The following is a 25,932-nucleotide window of genomic DNA, read 5'->3' as shown; positions in this document are numbered from 1 at the left end:
CCTTTTGAAATTCTAACGTAACACCGCCTTTCTCCGACCCCGCTTTGATCTCCCCCCCCTGCAAAGACACAAAAGTTCATGGGCTTTGACAACGTAAAACAAACATGGCAGACTTGAGGACACCATTCCCCCTGAGAAAGAATAGATTTATTAACAAGAGGTAATCAGGAAAGAATACACTTTTATACAAAACTGGAAATACTACTCAAGCTGTTGAAATAGACTGAAAGATAATTCTCATACCACTGGGTATTGCTCACTGCAAACATTTGATGTGCCTGTTAGAGGGTAAAGATCCATGTGCAAGGGTGGGGATAAAATACAGTACACATACTGTTGTAGATATAGATTTGATTTGAACACGTGAAAGTGGTTCATGCCTGCCACTTAAGCTTTATGTGTTTTTCTATACAAAGCCTGTAAAAAATACCTATAAATATTCCAAGAATAAGCACAATATTACTACTGTATAGCTCCTGCTAACACATCGGAGTCGACAGGATACAGAATGTGTTACACTTATAAGTTGCTTTCAACGTTTGTTTTAAAGTATCATACACAGAAAAGTTATTACAGAGTTGAACGATCATAAGGATAACACATTTCGAGGGATATGTATTTAACACATTGCACGTTAGGAAATGCATCAGACTGCCTGTACAGGAAAATGTACACAGCAAATATTTCTGCTTCATTGGCAAATCGTAGAACAAAATAGTTTACATACTTTAGTGGTATATAATCCATTTCAAGATTAAGGCAAAACCATAATGCACTGGCCAAAGAGGATTAACCTTAAAAACTATGTCGCTGTCTGAGTGTAGAAGCTGGGAATTTGACTTCCTGAAGTGGCTCAATATTGGTTACATCTGCTACATACACTACCCGGTGCTTATACTGTATTTACATCATGTTGCCCACCAGGGGAATAAAGTGATGATAAGCAAAGCATAAAAACAATGTCTCCAAACTAAAAACATCTATCACAGCTCCATCAGAAGGCGTATTAGTTTGACTCATCTCTAATCTTTGTCATTCAGTGGCTACATTAAACATCTGAGCACATGATTCAACTTTAGACAACACAGCAGTCCCACATCTCACCTCTGCATTTCTGTGAGAGGAAACAGTTTCAGAAATTGGCAACAATTTTCTCTTGATATAGTCGTCTTCAGTGTGAGTGTGCCATTCCCGCTCTGGATTCAAATGATTACAAGTTTTAGTTTCTGATTAAAGTAAGTAGGTTTGCAGATATTTGCATTACTTTTAACATTAAGGATGTACACTTGGGAACAAATAGGGCTGCTGCACTGATAAGGCTTCATGTTTGTATGCAGACTTCAGTTATGTGACTTCCAAGCAGCAAAGTGGGAGTTGGTCGTCGTGTGTCAATATTTACCAGCTCTAATGAATAAGAGCCTCTTCATACTGCACATTCCCGTTAGCATATGACTAAATATCATATCTGCATACTCTCTCATCTGTTAATTCTGTGGTTGAAAATAACTTGATTAGAATGGTATTGAAGACGATAAATAACATATAAATACTCTGTAACTATATAAATAAAACCTCTCTGGGCTTCTACTCAGTCTCTAATAACGATTATACACAACGAGTCCATTGGGGAGCACATACTAGAAGGGCACAGCCTACTGTGTCTAATACAAATAATAGTATATGTACATTATGATATAGTCTTCCTGTACACTTGGTATGAGGACTGAGAGAGAGCGATCCTCTTCATGAAGAAGTTTTGGGTTCGATCCTCAGAGACGCTTCATAAAGACTCTCCTCATCCAGCGCTGTACTGCTGTCCAGCAGGTACTTTGCAACCTAAAGCAGTAATGAACACAGAAAAGAACTATGGGTTTCAGGCACTACAGTTAGCATACATGTCAAATGAAAGTGCATAAGTGCAAATAGTGAACATAAAAAACTTTTCTCCCATGGTCGGTTGTATCAGCTCTATTAGCAGCTTTTATTCTGTCTACCTTAATCTATATTTTATGATAACTTTGGGCATTATCTTACCGTTCTGAACATGTTATTTAATGCACAAATATGCTGATAAAACCATCAGAAAAGTGGCACAAAATGTTAGAAATCTCTGGATACATTTGCAGAAATGTATACTGTATACTGTTGATAAATCATTAGTGAATAGTCAAATAACTCCTTCTAAACAAACACGATTATATTGTTGTTCATAGGAATTAAAATCAAATATATATATTCAACTTTCCCTGCAGCTTGTGGCTACTTTATTTTAATTTTGCCTGCTGCTTGCATCCACTTTATTCCATCCATCCATTCAATATCTATACCGCCTATCCTGTTCAGGGTCATGGGGGGGCTGGAGCCTATCCCCTGCTGTCATTGGGCGAGAGGCGGGGTACACCCTGGACTGATCACAAGTCAATCACAGGGCTGACACATAAGCCGCTTTCCCACTGGTCACATCCACACCTATGGGCAATTTAGAGACAACTTCTTTGGACTGTGAAGCTGCAGTATCTGGAGGGAACCCACGCATGCACGGGGAGAACATGCAAACTCCACACAGAAAGGCCCACCTTCCAGCTGTGAGACAGCTGTAACCACTGCACCACCGTGCAGCCCCTGCTTTATTCAAGTTACTTTATAGAAATAAATAAAATATATTTGCTGATATTGATGAGTTAAACAGAAACTCAGAATTGGTTAATTTTGAGTAATGAATAATCCAGACTTGAAATATTAAACATACTAAAATGATATTGCATTATTAGAAAAGTAATAAAATGTAAAAAAGTTACAATAGTACAGAAAAAAAAAACAGACACCAACACAGACAAAACATAGCCCCACCTTTGGTTGATAATCAATCTTGTAAGCTGTTTGCTGAAACTGCCGTATCTCTCTGATAATGTGAGATATCTGGAGACAAATGGATTGTTATTATATCATTTTCTAAAAATTATTCACAACAGAAACACTGTATGTTGCATTTTTATTGTGTGTCTAGTTCTTGTGAGTGTGAGTTCTTTACCATTCTCATCTTGGAGAAGTTGACCAGGTTGTCCTCTGTGTAGTTGGGCGTTCCCTCTTCAATGAAGGCCAGGTCCGTCAGGTACATGCCCAGGTAGGGAACACAGGGAGGGTCACAGCTAATGATGGGCGAGAGAGGGACAGCATTTATATAGTTATAGTACACAAGCATTACCAGGAGTATATTCATTTCATGGGCAACTATGTCTGATCACATGAAAGTGAAACGTCTTGAAACACTGACTTCTTCAGAGCTTCTCTCAGGTTTTTGAATCGTCCCTCCGATGACACCAGCTTCTGTAACTTATCGATCACAGTCTTTGTCTAAAAATGGATCAAAACATAAATGTTATTATAAGCAGCAAGAAATGTCATGTCTTATTGTCTATACAAGTAAGAAACTAAATCTGCCCTCAAGCACCTCTAAGGCTCACTAATTAGAAAGTGATATGTTGTTCATTTTATCCATTTTATCAGAACAAAAACTGAAGTATAAATGACAAGTTAGCCTTATATTTAGTGTGCACATTAGAATCAGAAATGCCTGATACCTGCTTGGAGACTTTGAGCCAGGTCTTCTTGAGGCGAAAGATGGAGCTCCGGTTGAGAGAGGACGTGATCTCCAACATGGCGTTGTAGTTGTGGAGGCAGCGGCAGATGTCAGCCACCGCCACCCACTTCTCAATCACCCCAACCCGCATGTTGACATCGTCCCAGTGCAGGATCTCCGTGGCGATCCTGTTGCTGATCTGATAAAAAGACAGAAACGTACGGTGGTCTATCTGTGTGGTAAAGTATGGTGTCTATCTTTCTATCCAATACACAGTTATCTTATTATTCACAACTCCATAGTAAACACATACGTCATTGAAATGCTTTGTCGTCTGCATGATGTATGGAGTTCTCTCGTTCTTGTCGTTCTTCATCCAGCCTTGACCGAAGAACTCCCTGTAAAGAAACATTTTGAAATAATCAGAAAAACACCCACATTCACTTCCTGTCTTTGTATTTGTGTGTGTTTGTCTGTGTGTGTATGTGCGTACACCTGGATGCGTGTGCACTCACTCATATGGGATGACCTTGAAGACCAGGTGGTCGAGCAGTGTGAGCTGCTCAGCTATCTCCAGGGCAGAGTGGCTCTCAAACGGCTCAGTCTTGCAGTCCTCCATGGCCTGACACAAACACACACAGTGGAAGGTATTGTCACAACACAACTAAACATGAATCATTCCTACTGGACACAAAGTAATTTTAGGAGGTAGGTTTTACTGTTGAAAAGTATTTTCCTTTCTTTTTCTCACCGTCTGCATGATCTCTTCCAGGGTGACCTGGTTGTCTCCAGGGTCCTCCTGAGTGAGAGTCCTGAAGGCAGGACGAGAAAAACATCCATTGTTTGACAGTTTTGTCTCAAATGTTCATGGTCTTAATAGAGATACATTGATTTCACTTGTTGATCCAGCACACTGGTTATTCCTTTCTCATTTATTTTCTGTTTGGTTCAGTTTTTATGAACTGTTGGCTTCAGCTCCACCTGTTGGTAATGTTTGCAGTAATACTGCATGCTGACAGGGTGGCTGAATAACACACACCATGATTGGGTTTTGCCCTTCTGTACCAATGAAATAGCCTGTTTAGTTTTCCCAGGAGGATTAGAAAATACTTCAGATAGAGGCTGAAAAGTCTTGGATTTCGTGTTTCGATTGAGACCAGGACCTGGGTTAACATACTGCATCCTCCGTTACAGTTTTTTAACACCATGACTGTTGACTGCATCAGAAATTATTTTCTTCAGGGTGCTGACAAACAGATGTTTTTCATATGACTGTATGTTCAATCAAGCAGTGATAACCGACCTGATGATGTTGGCAGCTGCCTTTCTTTCCTGTGTCAGGAGTTCTGGGTCATGCATCACCTCCTCCAGAAAGCCAATGACCCTCATCTTCAGCTCTGTGTTCAGCTCAAAGTCCTGAGGACCAACAGCAGAGTCATTAAAGACATTAGTGGATTTTGTTTTTTCATGCAAAGACTTAGAAGAACACAAAGGAGGAAGAAAAAGATGTAAAGGTGAACCGTACCTGTGAGTGTTTGGAGACCCAGTGACGCAGAACATTCAGGACTCTGTTTGTTGCAGCTCTTCTGATAACAAACTCTTTGTCTCCGTTCCTCTGGTCTGTGGGAAAACCTGGAGACATTTTTACCGAAGTTATAGTCAAATAAAAAGCCATAACCAGTAATATTAAAATCTCCAGACTTTACTGAGAGACTGACGGTTAAACTACTAGAGTGTGATATGAAAACAGCAAACATATAACAGAATCTCGACAGACAGGAAATAGTATTGCTTTCCCAAAAGTGTTTTACAGATGTCTGCTTGTCATTAGAGCTGGGAAACACATAAAAAACAATTATCAACAATCAATCAATTAAATAAAAAACGGATTAAATTGTTTTGTATTGTTTAGTGGATATAAATACATTTAAAGAACAGTTACAGTATTATCACTAAAACAGATTAAATGATGATCAGAGGACTTCGCGTGTGTAATTTGCTTGGAGGCCCTCTGGTGGTCACAATGCCTAAACTGCTTAAGTTTCAGACCAATGATGTTTAGACCTTTGACAAAGTCTGAAAACATTTTGTCTAAGAATTAAGTTATCTGATAAATTAGTTTTTTGTATAGGAAGTACAAAAGCAGGCACAGTAAACTTCCAGAAAGTCCTCAACTATCCCTCCATAGGTCAGTAGCACCATCGCCTCATGTGACTGACCTGTACTGAGCGACATGCGGCGGTACTTCTCCTTGGTCGGTGTGCCTTCATTGGCACCGGCGGTGGCGATGGCGAAGGCCGAGGCGGCAGAAAGGGCACTGCGGTTATTGTCCAGCTCCCGGCAGGATGACACCACCATGCCATTGTTGAAGGAGAACAGGGAAAACTCTACGGGGAGGGAAACCAGGCAGAGATATTTCAAGATTAACAAATTCATTATTTTTAATCAAAAAGTTAAAGGACACTTCCACTAAATTCAGAACATTCCACATTATCTGACATGCACTCTTAGATTACCGCTGGCTCTTTCGTTAGTAGGTAAAAGACATTTGACTTGTTATGTGCAGGGCTGTGGATGGACTCTATGCATACGATAAAAATAGGTTGCTGACCAGCGGAGGGCAACAGAGAGCTAAAATAGACCCAGCGCAGTGTGTGCTGCAGCTCGTGCCAGTGACGGTGTACACTCCGCTGTGTCTGCCTCTCCTCCTCCCTCACCCTCCTCCCTTCCTCCCTGCCTTCCTCCGTGCAGCCGGGGGCGGTGTAGAAGAACATGCACATCGTTGCTAAGGTACAAGGTTTCCTTCCACCTACTCACACAAGGCACTGGCTTCCCTTGTATCCAGCACCGTGGGAAGAGAACACACTGGGGATGAATTGTGCCTGACTACCTACGGGGTGGATGCTCCCTCTCTGTGAGGTGCGGGGAGGGCCGGGAGGATGTGGGTGGTATTTATCAAGACCTTATTTGGCTATAGGATGTCTACGGATGTCATTTGCTGAGGAAAGTTTGCTATATACAGTATGTTGTACAGTTTATTGACTTGTAGCAGGGTTTATTTGACTGTATGAGCAGCTACTCCCTTTTCAACCTCTTTGCACTTCCTAACAAAATCCCTCTCTGGATGTTTAAAGTGGAACTGATGGTTAAAATCACACCTTCCCTTGCTTTGTTGAAAATGAAGCAGCATTTTTAAAGGGGCTTTGTACACACAGGTTTTTGAACAAAGGTTTAACTTATAAAAAGTGAGCTTTAGAGCGACCTGTAGTTGGATTTTTGTTATGTTTGGAAACCTCCATGCTAGCTATTCCCCCCTGTTTTCAGTCTTTATGCTACAGCTGGCGTTAGCTTCTTATTTTACAAATATTATTATATATATTTACTGACATCAGGCTTCAATACTCTCATCAAACTCGGCAAGAAAGTGAAAAGCTTAATTTAAATTTGATCTTAGTTTGTTTGACCAGTTAAATAATGTCAGCTGCCGGTTGGATTAGTTCAATTGAGTGCTCATAGACCATGTAATATAAAAAGAACAAGCCTGTTTAATGTGCTCAATGTTACTCGTGAATTTGTTATTATTTATTTTATATTTCCATATTTTAATTTGCCAAGACACTCTGCTGGCAAGAAGCGTATGTCACTTGCACTAAGCGCTAAGCTACTGTAGCATGCCAGCTCTGACGATCTTGCCAACTCATCCGTTTTTTAACTGGTGGGATTCATAAGTAGATCACAAGATGTTCTAAAAGAGTTGCTGACAGGGAGCAGCGTAAAGAGAACAACACTCGGAGAGAGACAGTCACACTGTACCAGAGTTTTTTGACTTGACATTCTTGGGTGTTGACGGAGACTTTGGAGGAGACATTTCTGCTTCTGCTTCGTCACTCTGACTCGGGTCCTCGTCACATTCCTCTCTCACAGACAGATCTGGACAGAAAAGAAAAGTACAGACACGAGTGTTTCTAAAGCATAGAAGGAGCTGGGACTGAGACAAAGAAGACTGTAAAGTCTAGATAATATTTAGGAAGCCCAATTTGTAATCTTTTGTCTTTATAAATGTTAAAATGCTAACACAGTACACTTTAACCTCATTACAACCCCCCTCAGACTGCGATTCTGACCTTGCTTGTTGAGGACAGACTCCTCAGCCTTGCCCTCAGCTTTGGTCTCTCCCTCATCAGAGATCTTGCTGGCCATGGTGCTCGATACATAGAGCTTGTTGATGTCGAGGGTGGTCTTACTGAAGGGTGACATGGTGGAGTGCATGCTTGCATAGCCATTGGGAGAGCAGCTGAGTGCAGCCAGGTCCAGGGCCTTGCCCCCTGTGATGATGGGGATGTTGAGCGAGAGCTTGCGGCGGCGGTTGGGCGAGGACGTCTTAGTGATGGAGAGAGGAGGAGGGGAGGAAAACTTGCGGCTGGCACGGGGCGACGTGGGAGGCTCGCCGTACAGGAGTTTGTTGTTCTGGCTGCTGGCGAAGAAAAGCTCCAAAGAACTGCAGGAAAGAGAGGAGAAAAAGACACATTTTACAACTAAAAACAAGTGACCTGATTAGGGGGGAGTGGAGAGGGGAGAAATGGTGATGATGGGGGTGCATTGTGCACCTGGTGTCTTTAAACAGAATCATAGAGGGAACACATTCACCACAGGGCTCTTCGGGAGCTCCTGCCTCTTTTATTTAAGCTACATTGTTTAAGACAGCATCCTCCTTGCACTGAGAGCCACCCCCTCTGAAGGCCTATAAATAGCATGTCAAGTGACAGTGTGGGAGGCACGGGTGCTGCCAACAGCAACCAGCCCAGGGGAGGCCCACAGAGACATGGGGAGAGAGAAGCAGAGAGAGAGGGGGAGCCAGAGAGAGGCAGGGAGGAAAAGTGGGAGAAAGAGACCGAGGTGCAGTGTAAAAAAAAAAGAAAAAGCAGGGGCAAAAACAGTGAGGCTGAGAGGGAGGGGGCGAGAGAGGAGCAACATAGTGGATATGGATTCCACCACAGCGAAGGCTGCTGGCTGGGAGTGGGCGAATGGGAAGCCTCCAGTCCTGTACAGTGTTAGCTGCAGCCATGTTGTGTCTCCGTGCCTAAATTTGCAAAGCAGTAAAAGAAAGGAGGTGAGAGGAGTAAGGACTGGAAAGGGGGAGGGGAAGGGGAGGCTGGGAGGAAAGAGGAAACAAGGGGGAGTCAGAAGCAAAGTGGAGAGTCAAGAGAGGACACAAGTAAAGCAGGAAAGACGAGAGGAGACAATTAAGCAGGGGGAGAGAGGAGTAAGACAAAAAAAAGGGAAGAGGAGGAGGAGAGGGAGAGCAGGGTTAGGGTGCAAAACACCACCATCAATATTTAATACTGTAGAGCCGCTGCAGATGATGGGAGAAAGGGAGAGAGGGAGGGAGGCAAAGCAGGGAGGGAGGGAGGGAGAAGACGGAGAGGGTGGGGTCCTGCAGCAGAGTGAAGGGTTGCCATGGTGACAGCGCAGCGGAGAGGGGAATGGTCAGACTTGTGGAAAGAAAAATAAAAGTGAGAGAAGGAGAAAGGGTAAAGAGAAGAAGGAGGAAGAGGAGGAGGGGTTCGGGGGAGGTGGGTGGACGTAAGACCCAATTAAGTGTGATGGTGGACGGACGTCAGAGGTGCGGATGTGTTGGTGTGACCTCTCGCTGCCTCGGCTCCGGTCCCTCCTCACCTGGACAGACCATAATATCATGATGGGCTGCTAACAGTCCACGTGAGAGCACAGACAAATCCAGACACCGGGGAGGTCCCACCTTTTCATTGCACCATTACAGCTCTGTTGCTGCATCCTCAGGAGGAGATATGGAGGAATTTCAAACTTAGTTCCCTCTTCAGTGTCACAAGCTTCAGGGATTAGAGCTCAGAGGAGCTTAATGCAACAAAACATTTAAGCTCTGCTGTTTAGAGGTGTCCACTGTTACTCTATCATAGAATATGCAAGTGTGGACGAAATATTAGAAAGACTTGATACACTTCCTGTGATTTGCTGATGTCATATCTTTAATGCCTTTTCTTTAAAAGTACAGCACTTTGTTTTGCTTGTTTTTTTTAAAGGAGCAGTTCTCCCCTGGAAAAAAGCCACTGTCAGTCAAAGCTGGTGTTCTCTGTAATCGATAGAAGCAATAATATTTGAAATTGGCGCCATAGCTGAGAAGAAAGTTGTACAAACAGCTCGTGGTTTCGCCCATTCTACATTCCTACAACACCCAGCATGCATTGCGCCCCTCCCTCTGAAAGGAACGGCCCAGCGAGAGACACTGGAGTGAAATACTAACGTTTTAGCTGCAGGCAATGGCTCAGAGCAGAATGGGTCAGAATCCGAGATACAATGAGAAAATACCGGTGGACCGTCTAAAAAAAATCGGTCTGCGGACTACATCTCAAACCTGACAATTTTAAACGAGACATGACATCAGAGGCGGGCGTCCTAGATTGAGGAAGTGTAGTTTAGCAAGCTCCCAGGTTTTCCAGGGCCCATTGGAGAAGCGGATAGCGTCCTCCAAAGACACAGAGCGAAATTGCATGTTGTTTTCTACCATAATGGCATTAGCTCCCCGTAACAGCATGATAGGACTGAGGTTGAAAATTGGTGAACTGGCCCTTTAAGGCCTTTTCTTTTCAAATACTTTTGCAGTTTTTGGTTGAAGCATGTGGAGTTTTACCACATTTAAACAACAAACAAATCCACCTTTGTAGCAGAGTTTGCAATTGATCAATTAAGGTTAAAGACAATATTTAATGAAGTAGAGCTGCAGACTATCCTAGTATCCACAGATGTAAATTTTCATACTAGTGTGAACTCTATTTAAAACCTCTTGGAATCACGTCACTCACCGTGCAGGGATGGCACTGATGGGCTTCTTGTAGATGGTGATGAGCTTGTCCAGAACGACGTCAGCGCTGGTGAAGACTCGGTAAGAGTGGAGAAAGGTGTTCAGGAAGTCGATGGAGAGGAAGCGCAGGTCGGTCAGCCTCTCCAGCAGACGCTCCACGCTGGCGTAGCGGATCTGCAGCACCTTGCAGGAGTTCATCATCTTGCTGAAGCGGATGTCCACATCGTCACAGTACAGGCTGGTGTCTGACCTGCGTTTGAGTTTAAGAGAGGTAAGGAATGTTACTCGCAGGGATTTAGCTCGTTAGCACACTTTTCTGGTCACGTGTGGGTCAGTAGGTAGAGCATTAACATAGCTATGGGTAGGGTAGTTGGAAAAAACACATATAAATATCTATACAGCTATCAGAGAAGACAGCTTTTAACTGCTGTTTAGGGCTTGACAATAGTTTTTAGGCCTAAATTAGGCTCGAGGTAAGGAATGTAGTTGTGATGGTTGAAGTTAGAGCCTAGGGAATATGTGATATCTTTAAGTTTCCTCACAAGTCATGTGTTCATCATTTTTCATGCATTTGCCAGACATCTATGTAATTCCAATGCCAGACTGTGTGCATGCATAATGTATGTGCATGTTTGCATGGTGTCAGACTCTTACTTAATCATCTGTGGCACTGACACTTTACTGTTTTCCTCGAAGGCATTCATCATCAGTCCGTTGCAGCGGATGTTGTCAATGCACTGTAAGGAGCAGACAGGCAGAGAGGAGGTGTAAAGCAAGAAGGAGAGTGAGTTCACAAACCTGATGGTACAAGCTTCTGCCCCTATAAAGTGTTTTTCTCTTATAACGTTTTGAATGATCACTTTCTATCCTAAACTTATCTCATCACATGTGGAGCTTTGGCTGCAGATATAAATTCAGATCACATGTCAGTTAACAGCACATTATCTAGGGTTATTTTTGCTGTGTTAAACTTCTACTTTTATTACAAATGAATTCAAGTTTCTTTCCTCATGCTGAGCAGGAGTTTCAGATTTTTTGATGCATTAAATCTAAGCTCTAATTTTATGTGTACATTACATTTCACAGTCCTGCTGTGGGTCTGTTTGGAATAGTCTTAAATCACACAGGTGAGGACACGCACCTGGCTGATGTCGCTCGTCCATGCTGACTTCTCCTGTCGGGATGAAGCCACCAGGATGACGGTGTAAGGCTGAACATCTTTGGGCTCCACCATCACTTTAAAGTCCAGGTGCTCTGTGTCCTGGCCGCTCCGCTCCACTTTGGCTGCAAGACACAGATTCAACACCTGTTATTCTACTGCGAGAGGGAAATATATTATAGAGAGCAAAAACAAAATAAATATGTTTTTTATTTGTTGTTTATTTGTTGTTTATTGCTCTGATTATTGTAACTGCTCACTGTTTGCCACAACAATAACTGTGTGAGTGAAGGGGAAAAGGTAAAAATAATGCAAAAGAGTTTTCAGGATTGTGTTAGATAATAACAATGATAATCTTTAACCACTGCATACAGCACACATAAAGTTATACACACTATATCTATGAAGAAAACATCTACATATACTGCATGCAGTAACTCACACTCATCATCGGTCCCCTCTGGCTCCTCCATCAGCGTGCAGTCTATGAGAGAGACCACTCCGTTCTGTGACAGGGTGAAAAGGTCACAAGGTCACATACTGCTTGTTACCCCCTAATAGACAGCGAAGGCTACTCACTTTTTATTTTAAGAGATGAAGAAAAATCCTGCTGAAAATATTACAGAGCTTGTAAATGTCCCAAACATGGGCGTTAAAACACTGACAATGTCGTGCACATTTCAGTCTATGCAGCGTTTACGTACTTATTTTATGAGATGAGGTTTCTGTTTTACTTCCACTTCTAATGTATGTTTGAACAATCACACAAATGACTGACTGATACATTTCTTAAAGACCCTTTTGAGAATTTATAACAAAAGGGATGATACCATTTTATAGCTGCACCAAATGTGCTGCTTTTGTGTCTCATCCCAACCACATGAAACTTTAATCTTTTTTTTAAGACATAATGTAAGAAACGTAACTTTTAAGTTCGCTGTAATCTGGATTACAACCCCTACTGTACCTTGGTGATGTGTAGTTTTCCCCCGGAGCCGCGGGTGCAGATGATGAGATGTTTGGAGAAGAGGAAACACTGCCTCTCGCCTTCTTTCTTCAGAGACAGAGATCCCAGTCGACCTCTTGTGATCTTCCCTTTCTCACTCATGGGCACCTGGATCAGAGAGCCTGTGAAGTGTCAGGACCATGTACACACACACACACACACACACACAAATACAGATTAGAAAACACTTGCAATTTGCTTGAACTAACTTAAAAAAACTATGTTTGCTGCTAATGCACCACATGTTTAGTCTTACATGATCTGCATGTTTCACAACTAATATTTTTGTGTGTAATCGTTCAAATTTCCAGTTGTTTGTAGTTTGCAGTAAATTATATAACACACATTTGTTTATGCGTTAGCAATGAATGATTTTATTCACTACAGAGATGGAGGAAGGTGTCAAACATCTGGGTGAGAGAACATTTGATGCATCGCAAGAGAAAGGGCTGCAGCAGAGATGTGTGAGGGTGGTGTGTCATGTATGTTGCATTCAGGGGAAAGACTGGCCTGGTGAGAACATCATTGTCTGTGATTAAATGTGTTTAACTTCCTTGTTAATAGAATATTTGTTTGGTTTGTAAAAGCCACAACTTTAAATAATAATCTATGGGGAAAACAAGTGCTGCAGTGCTTTTAATCTAAGGTACAGTGCTTGTGTAGGCTAGCTTTGTACAGGATGAACCGGACTGTTCATCCAGTCTTGTTGGGAGTCAGACAGTGGATCAGCTTCTGGAGAGCTGTGCGCAGTAGCAGGCTAAGCTAGCTGCTGGATGGTGAGTAAATTCCTTTTATATATATATATATATATATATATCTCTATATACAATATATAGATGCGAGACCTAAGTGGGAAGGTTTGAGAGTTGTTTTGAAGCGCCTGCTTTGAGCACTGTGCTTAATAAGTAATGAGAATTTTAATGCATGAGTTATATATAATAAGCAAATGTTTCATGTAACTCATAATAATAAACTGATAACAGCTTTCTAGTACATTTCCCACACTGGTTGTGACCCTTTGTTAAGTTGGTTTAGACGTGGTGTCCCTAAGAGTTTTTTGACAATGTTAACACTCAGTTATTGATGATCATAAAGTAAGCAGACAAACAAAATCAAATGTTCATCATCTTAAAATCGTTGGTATTTCATCTTTTTCCCCGGCCTGCGTGTAATCTGACCTCGACACAAACTCACCTTGCCTAACAAAGGTCTGACTGGTGTCCAGCAGCACTTCACATCCCTCCACAATCATCCGCTCGATAGCGAGGTTCTTCCTGATGTTCTCCGTCTCACTCACCTCGTCATGCATGATTCTGAAAGTACAAAACAATACCCATAAACTCAGGTACTTCACAGGTGAAGTTGTATGTTAAGTTCATTGATAATATTGTGTCCCACCAGAAATAAAGACACGATAAAATTCTTCTTTAAATCACACATGGCTATAGAATCAATTAGACACACTCACTTCCTTTGAGTTGTAACATAATGGTACAATGTACAGTACAATTTTAATGCTTGATGACTGACTGACAGTAAATCTACCTGGAAAGTTCCTCCAGTTTTGACTTGGCGTAGTCCAAACTGTTTCTCTCCACATGCTCGTGGGGCGTGTGAGCCAGCAGCTCGTGCAACGTCAGAATGTAACGAGGGATCTGAGAGAGAAAGAGAGGAACGGTTGAACCACTCAATAAAAGAGTAACTCTTATCTTTTTGTGATGAAATGCACACTTCAAACTTTGAACCATCAAGAGATTCACAGCTTTGTAGAAGCAGTGTAAAGCATAGTGACTCTCATGGCCTTAGACTGGTTATTATTTGGTCAAGAAGTATTTAAAAGCAGAAAAATGAGTCTTTCAAACTACAACTTTAGTTCTATCTTGTCCATGTCTCTTTACATTTAGTATTTTCAATAAATGTAATATATATTTCCTCCAACACCAAAGCATCCACATGTATTTCCTTCTTTCAAGCGTGAGTCTCAGCATCACTGCCTTGCTGTTTTGAAAACCTCAGGCCCAATCGGAGCACAGATTGTTGTACAAAAAGTGCTGTTGGCACGTCATCTCATTACTGGAGTTGTAGAAACACAGGACAAGTCGTTCAGTCCAACACATCATTTCTGAGGCGATATCTCACAGTTGTAAAGTGCTAATTTTTAGAAACGTATAATTATTCATGTTCAAACTGAAATATTACAACGAATAATTAATAGAGCAATTACAACTTTTACAAGGGCCTTAACTGCTGCATAACTGATCTGATCATGAAGAAAGTTGGAAAGATGATGCATTGGTGGTGTTGAAATATTTACTATTTACTATATATATTTATTTAAAGTCAGAAATGTGAAAATGTAAATTTCCACAGTTGCTGCATCAGATTGTAGGAGGCTTTGGATTGCTTTACAAGACAAGTATGAATCTTGCTGTTTACATTCAGGCTGACCCAAGGTCGGTTAATTCAAGTCAATACTTTAGTTAACTTTCGTTTAGTTTAACTCAATACTAAACTGCAGGAGATTATCTTTGACCACAGTGTTGTTGCAGCACTAAGATAAAATGTTGACTTTAAAGGCCACAGGGTCACAGAATACTTTCCGAAACAGTGTCATAACACCAAAGACATTCATAGTGTTATCCCGGAGTCGTACCTGAAACATGGGGTAAGTGAGGAAGGTCTCCAGCGTCCTCTCCTCACAGTCGGGCTTGGCCTCGTACTGCTTGAGCAGCTTGTCGAAGTCTCGGTTCTGTTTGCAGTGGGCCAGGATCTGCAGGCTGTACTGGTGGTTCCTCACAAACTCCTGGTAAATGTTCAGCATGGGCAGCAGGATGTCAAACAGGTCAGCTGCAAAGAAAAGCAGACGTCCTCATGAATATATAAAAGTTTTGTGTGTGATTGTGTGAACATTTAACACAACCTAACACATCTGTCTCTCTTACCTAACACCAGTGTCGGCCAGCTGGCTATCCGCGCCTTCAGGCCCTGGTAGAAGATCTGATGGAGGAACATGATGGTCTCACTGATAAAACAAAAGAGCAACATGAGCTTTTGTTTCTCCCTCTATCACTCCGCTGTCACACCCAGTCTCACCACCAGCTACCTGTTTAGGAAGATGCTGCTGACATCATCATGTGTGATGGGCGGCTTCTTGGAGCTGGCGGCCATGCGGAGCGGCCGCAGGAAGTTGTTGACCAGGATATGTAGTTGCTGGACGTACTCGGCCTCGGCTTCCAGCATGCTGAACACCACCTGGTTCCTCTTCCTCATGCTTTCAGCGTGGGGAGATCGGATGTAGTCCTGGATGATGGTTTTCCACTTCCTGCGGCAAATCCAACCTCGCAGGAAACTCTGGACCTGTGAGTTAGCACACAAAATTTAAGCTAGCTATGTGCGTGTGTTGGTTTGGGAAAGGCTCTTTTAGCTTAGCACATAGCCGGATTTTAAAATAATTTAGAGAAAGGTGGATTACATAGAGTTAAATAAATGTATTTTGTTAACTATTGGTAACAATGAATTTCTGTAACATGGAGCATTGTTAGATAGCAACGACCTGTTAAAATGTAACACTCTGTGGACCAATGAAAACTTGTCTGCAATCTTAAAGCTAATCTCTGTCATCGCTATGAAGAAAAGCTAAAGCTAGCTCTTGTTTCAGGTGTCAAAGTGCTGGTAGCAAGAAAATTCCAGGCTTTTGTACTAAAAACTGCATTATTGATTAATGTTGGTCACCTCAGGACATCCCAACAAGCTGTAAACATGACACAATAAAGCTAGCATAACTGTTTGCTAGCAGAACATGCTACAGCATGGGATTTAACAAAAACATGACATTAAAAAAAAATACTGCTCTCAAAGACATTGAAACACTTGAAATGAAGAAGTGAGTGATTTTTAGGTTTGTAACTTTAACCTCAATCTTTTAAGTAACTAAGTCTCCAAAACTTCCCAAACTCTCCAGCTGTATTTAGAAACAAGCAGCTGCTTCAGTAGAACTGAAGTCAGAGCTACTCTGCGATTGTAGTAGATGAAGCGTTCCCAGCTGAAAATGCAAGTGTGAGCGTCTCTGAATAAATGAAGGTTAAAAATAAAGCCTGCAGGTGCCCAAAGATGATGTAGCATTTAAAGTCCTGCTCCAGAAACCGCACGTTTCCCTGCTGGAACAGATCAAGCTTTGCCTAAACCCTTCCCCCTTTTCCCCTAGTCTACTTGGTTGCCCTCTTTTCAGTACTTTAGATTTTCTTGACAGAGCAGAACAATGAGTCAGACTTTCTACCTTAAAACTGCACAGCACATAAGCAGTCAGATCTCACCTTTTTGATCTTCTTGATCTCGGTGTCATCTTCACTGGGAGGTACCTCCGGATTCGACTGGATCTTCTCATTGTCCTTGAGCAGTCCAGCAATCTGAAATTCATCAGAAATCAAACATTGCTTGTGCTAAGATAAAAGAGTTAAAATTCTTCTCATATTCTTGCTCATCAGACTCTCACTGCCCTCTGTGTTTATGTATGTTTATGAGTGCTCTATTTAATGTTCTATCTGTTCTGTGTTCCACCTGGTTACCGTCCATTAGCCGGTTTCAAAGACTTCATGGACAAACTGTACCAGCTGCATCAAAATGTTTCCTGTTTTGATTTATTCAGTGTTGTTTCATTTACTCCTATTAGAGTGACATAGTGTATGAATAGGAACAGACTGAGAAAGGATTCAGATTGAACAAAACAACACAAAATCCATTATAACATCCCGTTTTAGTCATGAAAAGTGAGACAGTTTATTATCCTTTTCTGGTGCAGACTGCAGCATCAGGTACAACAGAAGCTGATTCATTCATATTGAAAACAGTCAATTCAGCTGGAGCTAGCCATTAGCACATTAAAGAGAGATGCATTTGATCTAGTTCAGACTGAATAATGAGGATACCAAACGCTCAGCAGTATTGCAGAGTATATCCCAGGGGCGCTACAAGCTACAACGCTCGCCATGAACTGGCAAACACTGTGGTTTGGAATCTGGGTTGTGACCTTTGCCCTCTGACCCTTTCTGTCCTCATCATAGACTTTAAACTCTGCGCCTGACCACTTTCACTTCCATCTCTTCTCTCTCTGAAAAACAATGCACTCACACACACATACACAGGTATTACAAGCATGGAATTACAAGGCAAGTTACCTCTGATTTTAGCCGCTCTATCTCGATTTCCCCATCCTCTATCTGTTGTCGAAGTTGCTTGGCAACCGTTTTCTCCGTCTCCACTATTTGGAGTAGATGGAGATACTTCTGCATGAGGGTCTCATGCTCTGTAGCCAGGTTCCTGTAACTATACAGACACGCACACACAGACATTGTAAGCACCTCATTAACACATGTTTTATGGGCTCTCCATAGATTTATCAAAGCACAAGCAGACCTCTGATCAGCATGTGTGTGAACCTCAGACCACACGTCTGCACAGTGCAGGCACTTATGCAACAAATTCTTCGAATACTTGCAGGCTTAGCAAACCATGTGTTAAGGCTGCCTCTGCATTAACAACAGCTCTGTACATTACCCGATTCAACAAGGGGTTTTAGTTTAATTTGATTTAACACAAACAGTTTGTTAAACTAGAAATAAGTACAAATCAAAGCATTAGTGTTTGGAATCCAGGCATCAGATATCTCTAAAGAAGCATTATGATGGTATGTAAACACAGATCTTTGGCCTGCTGTTTATTACACGCATGTGTTACAGACTAACTTACTCCTGTACAGTAAGTGCTGCTCCCTTGACTGAGCGCGAATCAATGCGATCTCCAATGAGTCCAATCAATTGACCTTTTGCCATACAAATGCACACTGCTGACATTTAGAGTGATTGTGTTGCTTGGCTTTCATGACCCTCTTTTGTTTCTGAATCTTAAAGGGGAATTTTGCTCATTTATATCCACAGACTTCACAAACCAAGTTTAAAACATTTTATTTGATTTATTTATTAAATAGTTTTTATAGCAGCCTTTGCATAAAAACCCTGCGGAGGGAATCTTAAAAAAGTCAGCACTCAGGCTTACAGGCCTTTAAAACCTTAAAGGCAATTTTGGCATTAAACAGAGCAAAGCCATCATTTCCAATGCAGAGGGCATCTTTACTCTCTCTCTCTCTCTCTGGAAGGTACAAAGTTGATTTTCTAGCAGCTTTTGCTTAAGCTGGAAAAAGTGGAAGATGATCAGGTCAAAATGTTTTAACACTTTGGTTCATGACCAAATACCTTGGAAATCTGGATGGTGGATCTGGGGAAACTTAGCCTACAGCTAGGATTAACAAGTCACTTGTAACAAGTGAATGAATAAAGTCTCTCTTATCTTATCTTATCTTATTATTATTTGATATTTTAAATCCATTATTTTTTGGTAAGGTAAGTAAGGCCTTATCTTTCACTTATTGATTACATACATTGGTGCTTCATCCTCAGAACAATCTCAGCTGAATGTGGTGTATGTAGATGAGAGGTCATGAGTGAGAGGTACCTGGCCTGTGTGATAGCAGCAACCCACTCATCACAGTCCTTGACGTCCTCTGTGCGCAGCTCCAGAGCCTTCTGGTTGTCATGATTGAAGGTGACAGTGAAGTAATACTGAAAAACAGCATCATGGAAAGAGTCAAATATTTGTTAGCATACAATAAGACATTTATAATATGTCAAATGTTTCCAGGAAAACCTTGCAGTATACGTCATCAATGGCATATTATTCTTAAACCTACATTTTGTTTAGAATTGAATTTGTGCGTGTACACACGTGCATGCCCATGTGTGAATGAGTGGGAGAGAGCGATCATGAGGGAAAAGTCTTGAGAGATTCATTATAAAGCCTCTGTGCATTCTGTCTGTAACCTGGCAACTCACCTCTGAATTGGTGGAAGCCTCTCGACTGACGCCATGTTTTGTTTTGCTTTGTGTCGCCCAGTTGGCTGCATTTTAGTGACAGAAACACCTCTGCGTCCTCAGAGCTTTATGCTCTCTCACCAATTATCTCCAGCGACCCTGCAGCCTTAAAGGTTTACTTATGGCAATTATGGCAAACGCATGTGGAGCTGTTTTCGAACAGGCTTATCGGATATCAAATGACCAGAGTGGTGGTCGTTGCCGTAATCGTGCAGACAGCGTATTTGTGGTGTAAACGCATCAAATTATATAACACTGATGCATTGTAAATAGACCCCCACAAATCCAATATATTGGATTTTTTATCCCTCCCAAATGCCAAGAGCAAATCATTTGTGAAGGGGAGTAATGTTCCATATTTCCTGATGAGCAGCAGAAAGGGCCTTTGTCAATAATGTGCTTCCCATCTCGCGCTTCCTGTGAGCTGGTGTGTCAAGCCTTTTAGGCAGCTATATTTAGCTCCACATCACCACTTTTTTTTTTTTGCCACAGAGACATTATCTCTCGGTAAGTGAGACAACGTAGCCCGTAGTAAACCCTTGTTTAAAATCTATTAACATTGAATTTCCTCTGGAAGAGAGAAAAGATTAAACACACTGACTTATGTTATGATGATAAAGGTGGCTTCCAGATACTGCGATTCAGAGAAACATTATCTGCTTGCTTGTTTTTTAAATGAAAATACAAGTGGATTGCAGCAGATTTTAAACAGCAAATCATTGCTCAATTTATTGATTTTTCTATATACAGTCTACCTGCATGCATATTCCTGATAAACTGTTTACATCTGCGCTAATGTTCTTTTTGGTTCCTCTTTAACACCTCCATAAACCTACTTAAAATAGATTTTTTTATTTGATATTTCATGATTGTTTTTTACATTGTTATGAGAACATTATCATTTTAATTTTTCATACTTCTCTTGAGAGCTCAGCTGTCAGATACAGTTTGAAGGATTTTTATATCCATATCTTTACTTTCTCCACCTCCAATCGCCCCAAAAAGTCTAATTACATTCACGTCTGATGGAGTTTCATAACAGCATGTTTATCTAAGGTGTTGTTCTAATTGACCCAAAAAGTGAGCCGTGTCTGACTGAAGGATTAAACTTTACTGTACATTTCTTTCTGGGTCAATGACTGTTTGAATAACCTACAAAACATTACCCAACAAAACCTCCAGGTTCCTCATTCACTGGTTGCGGTCGTTGCCTTGTTTTGTTATCTTCGTTTAATGTGCCAATCCACTTTGAAGCAACATTACCACGTCATTACTTTTCTTTTAATACTTGTATTACACATTACGTGGAGGTGTCAGTGGGACACGTAACAGGGAAGTAGAGACAATAATGTCAACAAAACTCAAGCTAACCAGCTTAATTGAAATGTATATACGAGAAGAAAAATGTATTATCGGACGCTTTTTAAGAGAAATACGTTTGAAATATTGATGTTACATTTTGCCATAGATATAATCGACTACTACTGCATGGACACATTCAGTCAATACAAGTCATTAACCCACTTGCTGTGGTATTTCAGATTGTCCACTGGTGCCTTTTTTCTGGATCAGATATACTATGATTAATTTATACCGACCACAGTCAGGCTGTTTGTATCTCTTTTTAACTAACAATGAAAGATGATATTTTCCCCTCAGAAATCACTCAACAACAAGCCAATTGTGATGACAAACTATTACTACCTTATGGTCCATTCTTTCTTTAATTTGTTGTAAATGTGTTTGTATAAATAAAACAAATAAAACACTAAACATAGAAGGCATTTCCACTTGACTCCCCCATCCAAGTCATATCCCCGTGATTTGCTGCACTTGCTAAGTGAAGCACAATGCCGAGGCATGTTGTTGCACATTTCGTTGGCCCCTTCAAATGCACTTTTTCAGATGCAAATAGGGGTTGCCATAGTAACTGTGGGCTTAAACGTAGCTCTCTTTCTAAATGGGGAATAAGAACATTTAAAAAGTAGAACACTCCAAAGAATACAATGAGAACGCAGAGACAGACGGAGAGGCAGGGAGAGAGAAAGATCTTCTGCCTTTCTGAGGAGTGAGGGCTATAAAAAGCCCTGCAAGGTGGCAGTTGGCTTGGCATCTATTCGCCGCATTGTCCCTCTCCCTGTCACACACAGATAAGATCCAGCACTCGCCCGGCCATTCCTCCTGCAGCTCTGACACACACACACACACACACACACACACACACATACACACACACAGACATACAGTGTATGTCCCGACACGCTCAACAGAAATCTGCTGTAATCTGCGTATGTAACAGGTTTAATGTCAGATATCTACAGTAGCATCGCCTTAGATGACCTCTGCAGGCAGCTCATCGACCAGAGTGTCTTCGTTTGTTTTTCCAGAGAGGAGAAAGTGAAAAAGGAAATCTGTATGCCTTCAGACACCTGAGGCATTGATTACTCTTTCTGTCCTCATTTCACCTTTAATAGATCGACATTGGCGTATGCAGGAGGACACAGTGAGGCAAATACAGACTTCTACCCATGCTCAAGAGTCCAAAAAGAGTCACAGGTGTGCACACATACCTGTAGAGGCAAGTACAACACTGCAAAACTGATTACAAACAACATTTCTCACTCATGAAATGCACCTTATTGTGCAAATATGCCTCCAAATTGCAAATACGTGTGCACATTTTATACACCGAAACTTCACAGCCCGAGAAAAACAGCCCAGAACTGAGAGAATGTCTCCCTGACACACATTATGTAAAGCAACACGTGCTGAACAGAAGACTGTGTTATGCTAATTGAAGGCTTTCAAATTCATTTAATTCACTGTTGAAATAAATTCACCGGAGCAGCCTGCATGAACAGCTGTCAGCGGAGATGTCACTCAGTCCAGATTTCATCTCCAGAATAGAGCTCATCCTTTGTCCTGACATGGTTTCAGGGAATCAGGCGAGACAGCGAGCAAAGTTTAAGAGCTGAAGACGGAGTAGGATGTTCCTCCCAAATCAAACACTGAGGAATGTGAGCTTTTTCTGATCAGGAACACAAATCATCCAGGGTAAAATAAACGTGCCTTAACTTGTTCTAGATCGTCTAAACTCTCTTAAAGAGGGCAGAAGAGAGAACATAACGCAACAGCAGAGTTCAGCACCACGGACAGCACCACCAGGTTCAGCTGTTAACTGTCAGATACAGAAGAAACTACAGAAGCCTCCGTGCATTAGTCACTCATAATGAATTGACCCTGTGTTGGTCCCTTATTTGTCCGTACACAGATCTTACAGTAACGGTAACTATGACTCAGGATTGTGATCCTAACCAATTTGTACCAACAGTGAGGAGAATTTTATCGCTGACAAGTTGAATTATTCAAGAAGGATGGTTAAAAAGTTAACTTTAAATCTGTCAGAATCGGGGCACTGGTTTAGATCAGTTGGTAGAGCAGGCGCCCCATGTACAGAGGCTGCAGTCTTTGACGCACTGATCGCAGGCTCAACTCCCGGTCTGCTGATCATTTGGTGCATGTCATCCCCCACTCTCTGCTCCCCACATTTCCTGTCTCTCTTCAGCTGTCCTATCTAATAAAGCCAAAAAAATCTGTCCGAATCAAACATCTTTATTTCTACAATTGTTTTTTTAGCTAGATGTAAGCTGTAAGGGATTTTGGTTGGATCCAGACAGGAATTAGTGATTTTTTTGGGAGAACTCCGATTGTTTTTCTTCAATCAGAAAACAGAATTTAACTTATTAACCTAAAACTGGGTAGTTTTTTTAAACCTTTACCTTGCGCCGGAACAGTTTAGGACTAATGAAAAACTCTGCTCTGAACACCAGTGTGTCCAGAGTAATGTGTGAGGTTAAAGGTTCATGAACCCCAATGTCACCCTTTCTAGTGTCTCAAGGGACCCTTGAAGCTTTTCCAAACATTTATTTTTTTAAAAACTCCAGAAGTGTGAAACAAACATGGTGAGTTCTTGTTTGCAATTTCCTTTGTCGGCATGTAATATGTGTTGCAAAGTCAGAATCCAGGCTTTCAAACATTTAAAGATGTGAAATAAAATTGTCATCAAGTGGTGCAACTTCCAAATTCACATTAATAACATTACTGGGGGAAACTGACCACCTGTTGCCTCCTTACAAAGATAATGATGGCTGAGCAGAAAAAATGAGCCATCACTTTTGCCTTCAGTTCTCTATCAGCTCTGCTACAGGGACCCCTGCAGACACTGCAGCTGGCAGAGCTGATATCAGAAGGTGACTGCAGTCACAGCTCAAAGCAGCTTGACCACTATACTCTGCCTCTTAAATGCTTTAATGCCACAAGGTTTATTTCTTCCAACAGCAGCCTTCCTAACTGTTTCTCTAGAGACCACCATGCTTTCGCTGAGATTATTTCTGACTGTGTCACTCTGGCACGAAAACAGTGGAAAATGTTTGCCATCACACACGTTAATCCGTGCCACTGAATGCCAGAGGTATTAAAACGAAAGGGGGGATGTAGTTAGAAACAAAAGCAAGTCTGGGATACAGTTTGGTTCTCATTCATGGCTGTCGTTAACAACCCCATGATAATGAGAGAGCTATCAAATGAAGCAGCCGCTATGAACCGGGGAGACGCAGTTGCCAAGGTAGGATGCTATTAATATCAAGACAAGGAATTAAATCAATACGTCAAAACGACAGGGAAGGGGGCAGCTCTCCTCCGCAAGATGGCAACCTGCAAAGTTTGGATGCTGTTTAAGTTTACTCCCCGCATATGAGCTGCAGTCCCTGAGCGTTTGGGAGGTCTAAAAATACACACTCTTACATAAATTACACGTGCTGCAATAAATATTATAACGGTAAAGAACCGAAGGAAGGTAAACTAGTTCCTCCATGTGCCTGCAAGTTTGAACAGAAATGTGACTTCATGCTGTTAACTTTAAACCATTTGGTATATTTTAGTACTTCGTGTTTGTCTCCTGTGAGGCAGCCTGCGAGGCTATTTTAGTGCAGAATCGAGACAATCAATCAGTTAGAATGACGCCATTACGTAACACTGAACGTCAAGTGAACATCTCTGGGACATTGTTTGCGTGATGAATAGATGTTGGGATAAAAACAGCAACTGTGTCGTTTGTGAGTGAATTCGCAGCGCGTATAAAACACTTCCTCTCCTGAATGCTACTGTGACAGATACATGAAAGCAAGTTTCTCCCATCAAGAGAAACACATCTGTGCTTCCGCTCAGTGAGACGGATTACTTTGACGGTGTCAGGCAGACTTATGGGAGCTCCCCGTGTGATCGATATCTTACCTGCTTCTCTAAGCATTCCTTCGCTGACAGAGACGGTTTGGGGGACGGTGCCCTGTCGCAAACACATCCCTCCAACAGGTACAGTCCGGAGGGGCGTGAGCTGGAGTCGTTCTCGAAATAAAACAGCATGTTCTGCAACAAAGCGAACCACTTTGAATGCCATTTTGTGTTGTCTGAGCTTTTCTTACTCAGGCACCCTCGCCTCGTGCCATCCTTCTTCGCCAAAACAGCCAGATAGGTGATGTGGCCATCATTGAGTCTCATCCCTTTCTGCATTTTGGCTGCGAGAGGATCCGAGAGGATCTGCCTGCGGATTCTTACATGTTCCTCTGCTCAGCACCTCCGAAACACAGTCAGACTTGGTGGGCAGCAGCCCACTCCTGTGTGCCCATCCACAGTTGCCACATTAATGTCTGCAACGGCGAATACAAAAAGAACAAAAAGAAGAAGAAGAGAAAAAAAATAGATGCACGTGAAGAGTCAAAGTTTCGCAATCACCAGCGCAAAATCCACACGGCTACCACACCACAGAGACCGCGATGCTGTCTTAGAAAAACCTTCCCTATGAGCCTGAATCGCTCATGATGAGGACTGAGGTGTCCCCGTGCCTACACACGCGCACAAAGCGCGCGCACACACACAGCATCCTGCTCTCACAGAGGGAGGAAGCGCAGTCACGTGACCCGTCCCCGGAGCAGCAGATTTCAGCACCTTGGACAGAAACTCCAAGAAACAACAACACAGGCGGAGAGAGACGCAGCTTCTTCTTTATGACGAAAATCCTGAGACGGATATATATGGCTTTTTTAGGCCCTAAAGACCCCCACAAAAACACACACACACACACACACACACACACACAACCGCTGCCCCCTGAGAGGAGTATTTTATTCCCCATAATTTGCACCACTTGTGAACTGTTTCTGGGATGAGGCATTTATCATGTGTGTGACAAGAAAATTGCATCACAAACATGATCCACAACCAGCTCCAGTAACAACATATTGATAACAAACCGTACAGTTATGCATATGGCATATTAAGATTAACATAAAACACATACGATAGTTTTATAAAACACAATGCAATGTAAAAACCAGTGGTTTCAACCCTTTTTGAAATGTGAGCAGTATC

General features: G+C 41.9%; 1 protein-coding gene across 1 annotated transcript; it reads right to left on the bottom strand.

Annotated features, from left to right (window-relative positions):
• Positions 1-125: 125 nt before the first annotated feature.
• On the bottom strand, positions 126-25,389 carry LOC138590170 (ras-specific guanine nucleotide-releasing factor 1-like). Its single transcript, XM_069660754.1, has 27 exons — positions 24,799-25,389; positions 19,091-19,197; positions 17,758-17,905; positions 16,897-16,989; positions 15,687-15,940; positions 15,526-15,605; positions 15,237-15,430; positions 14,129-14,238; positions 13,778-13,896; positions 12,545-12,705; positions 12,020-12,083; positions 11,560-11,702; positions 11,073-11,155; positions 10,420-10,668; positions 7,705-8,078; positions 7,394-7,510; positions 5,800-5,967; positions 5,106-5,212; positions 4,884-4,996; positions 4,332-4,392; positions 4,096-4,202; positions 3,894-3,978; positions 3,582-3,779; positions 3,275-3,354; positions 3,032-3,149; positions 2,851-2,919; positions 126-1,836 (listed from the first exon to the last, which is right to left on the bottom strand). Exons 1-27 carry the CDS (start codon positions 25,072-25,074, stop codon positions 1,744-1,746), a joined length of 3,771 nt encoding a protein of 1,256 aa, XP_069516855.1. The 5' UTR covers positions 25,075-25,389; the 3' UTR covers positions 126-1,743.
• Positions 25,390-25,932: the final 543 nt, after the last annotated feature.

This window comes from Semicossyphus pulcher, unplaced genomic scaffold (assembly GCF_022749685.1).
Source record: "Semicossyphus pulcher isolate SPU_LCO1_2020_fin unplaced genomic scaffold, fSemPul1.0.p SCAF_1, whole genome shotgun sequence".
Classification (NCBI taxonomy): domain Eukaryota; kingdom Metazoa; phylum Chordata; class Actinopteri; order Labriformes; family Labridae; genus Semicossyphus; species Semicossyphus pulcher.
This window is presented reverse-complemented; position numbering and strand designations above follow the sequence as displayed.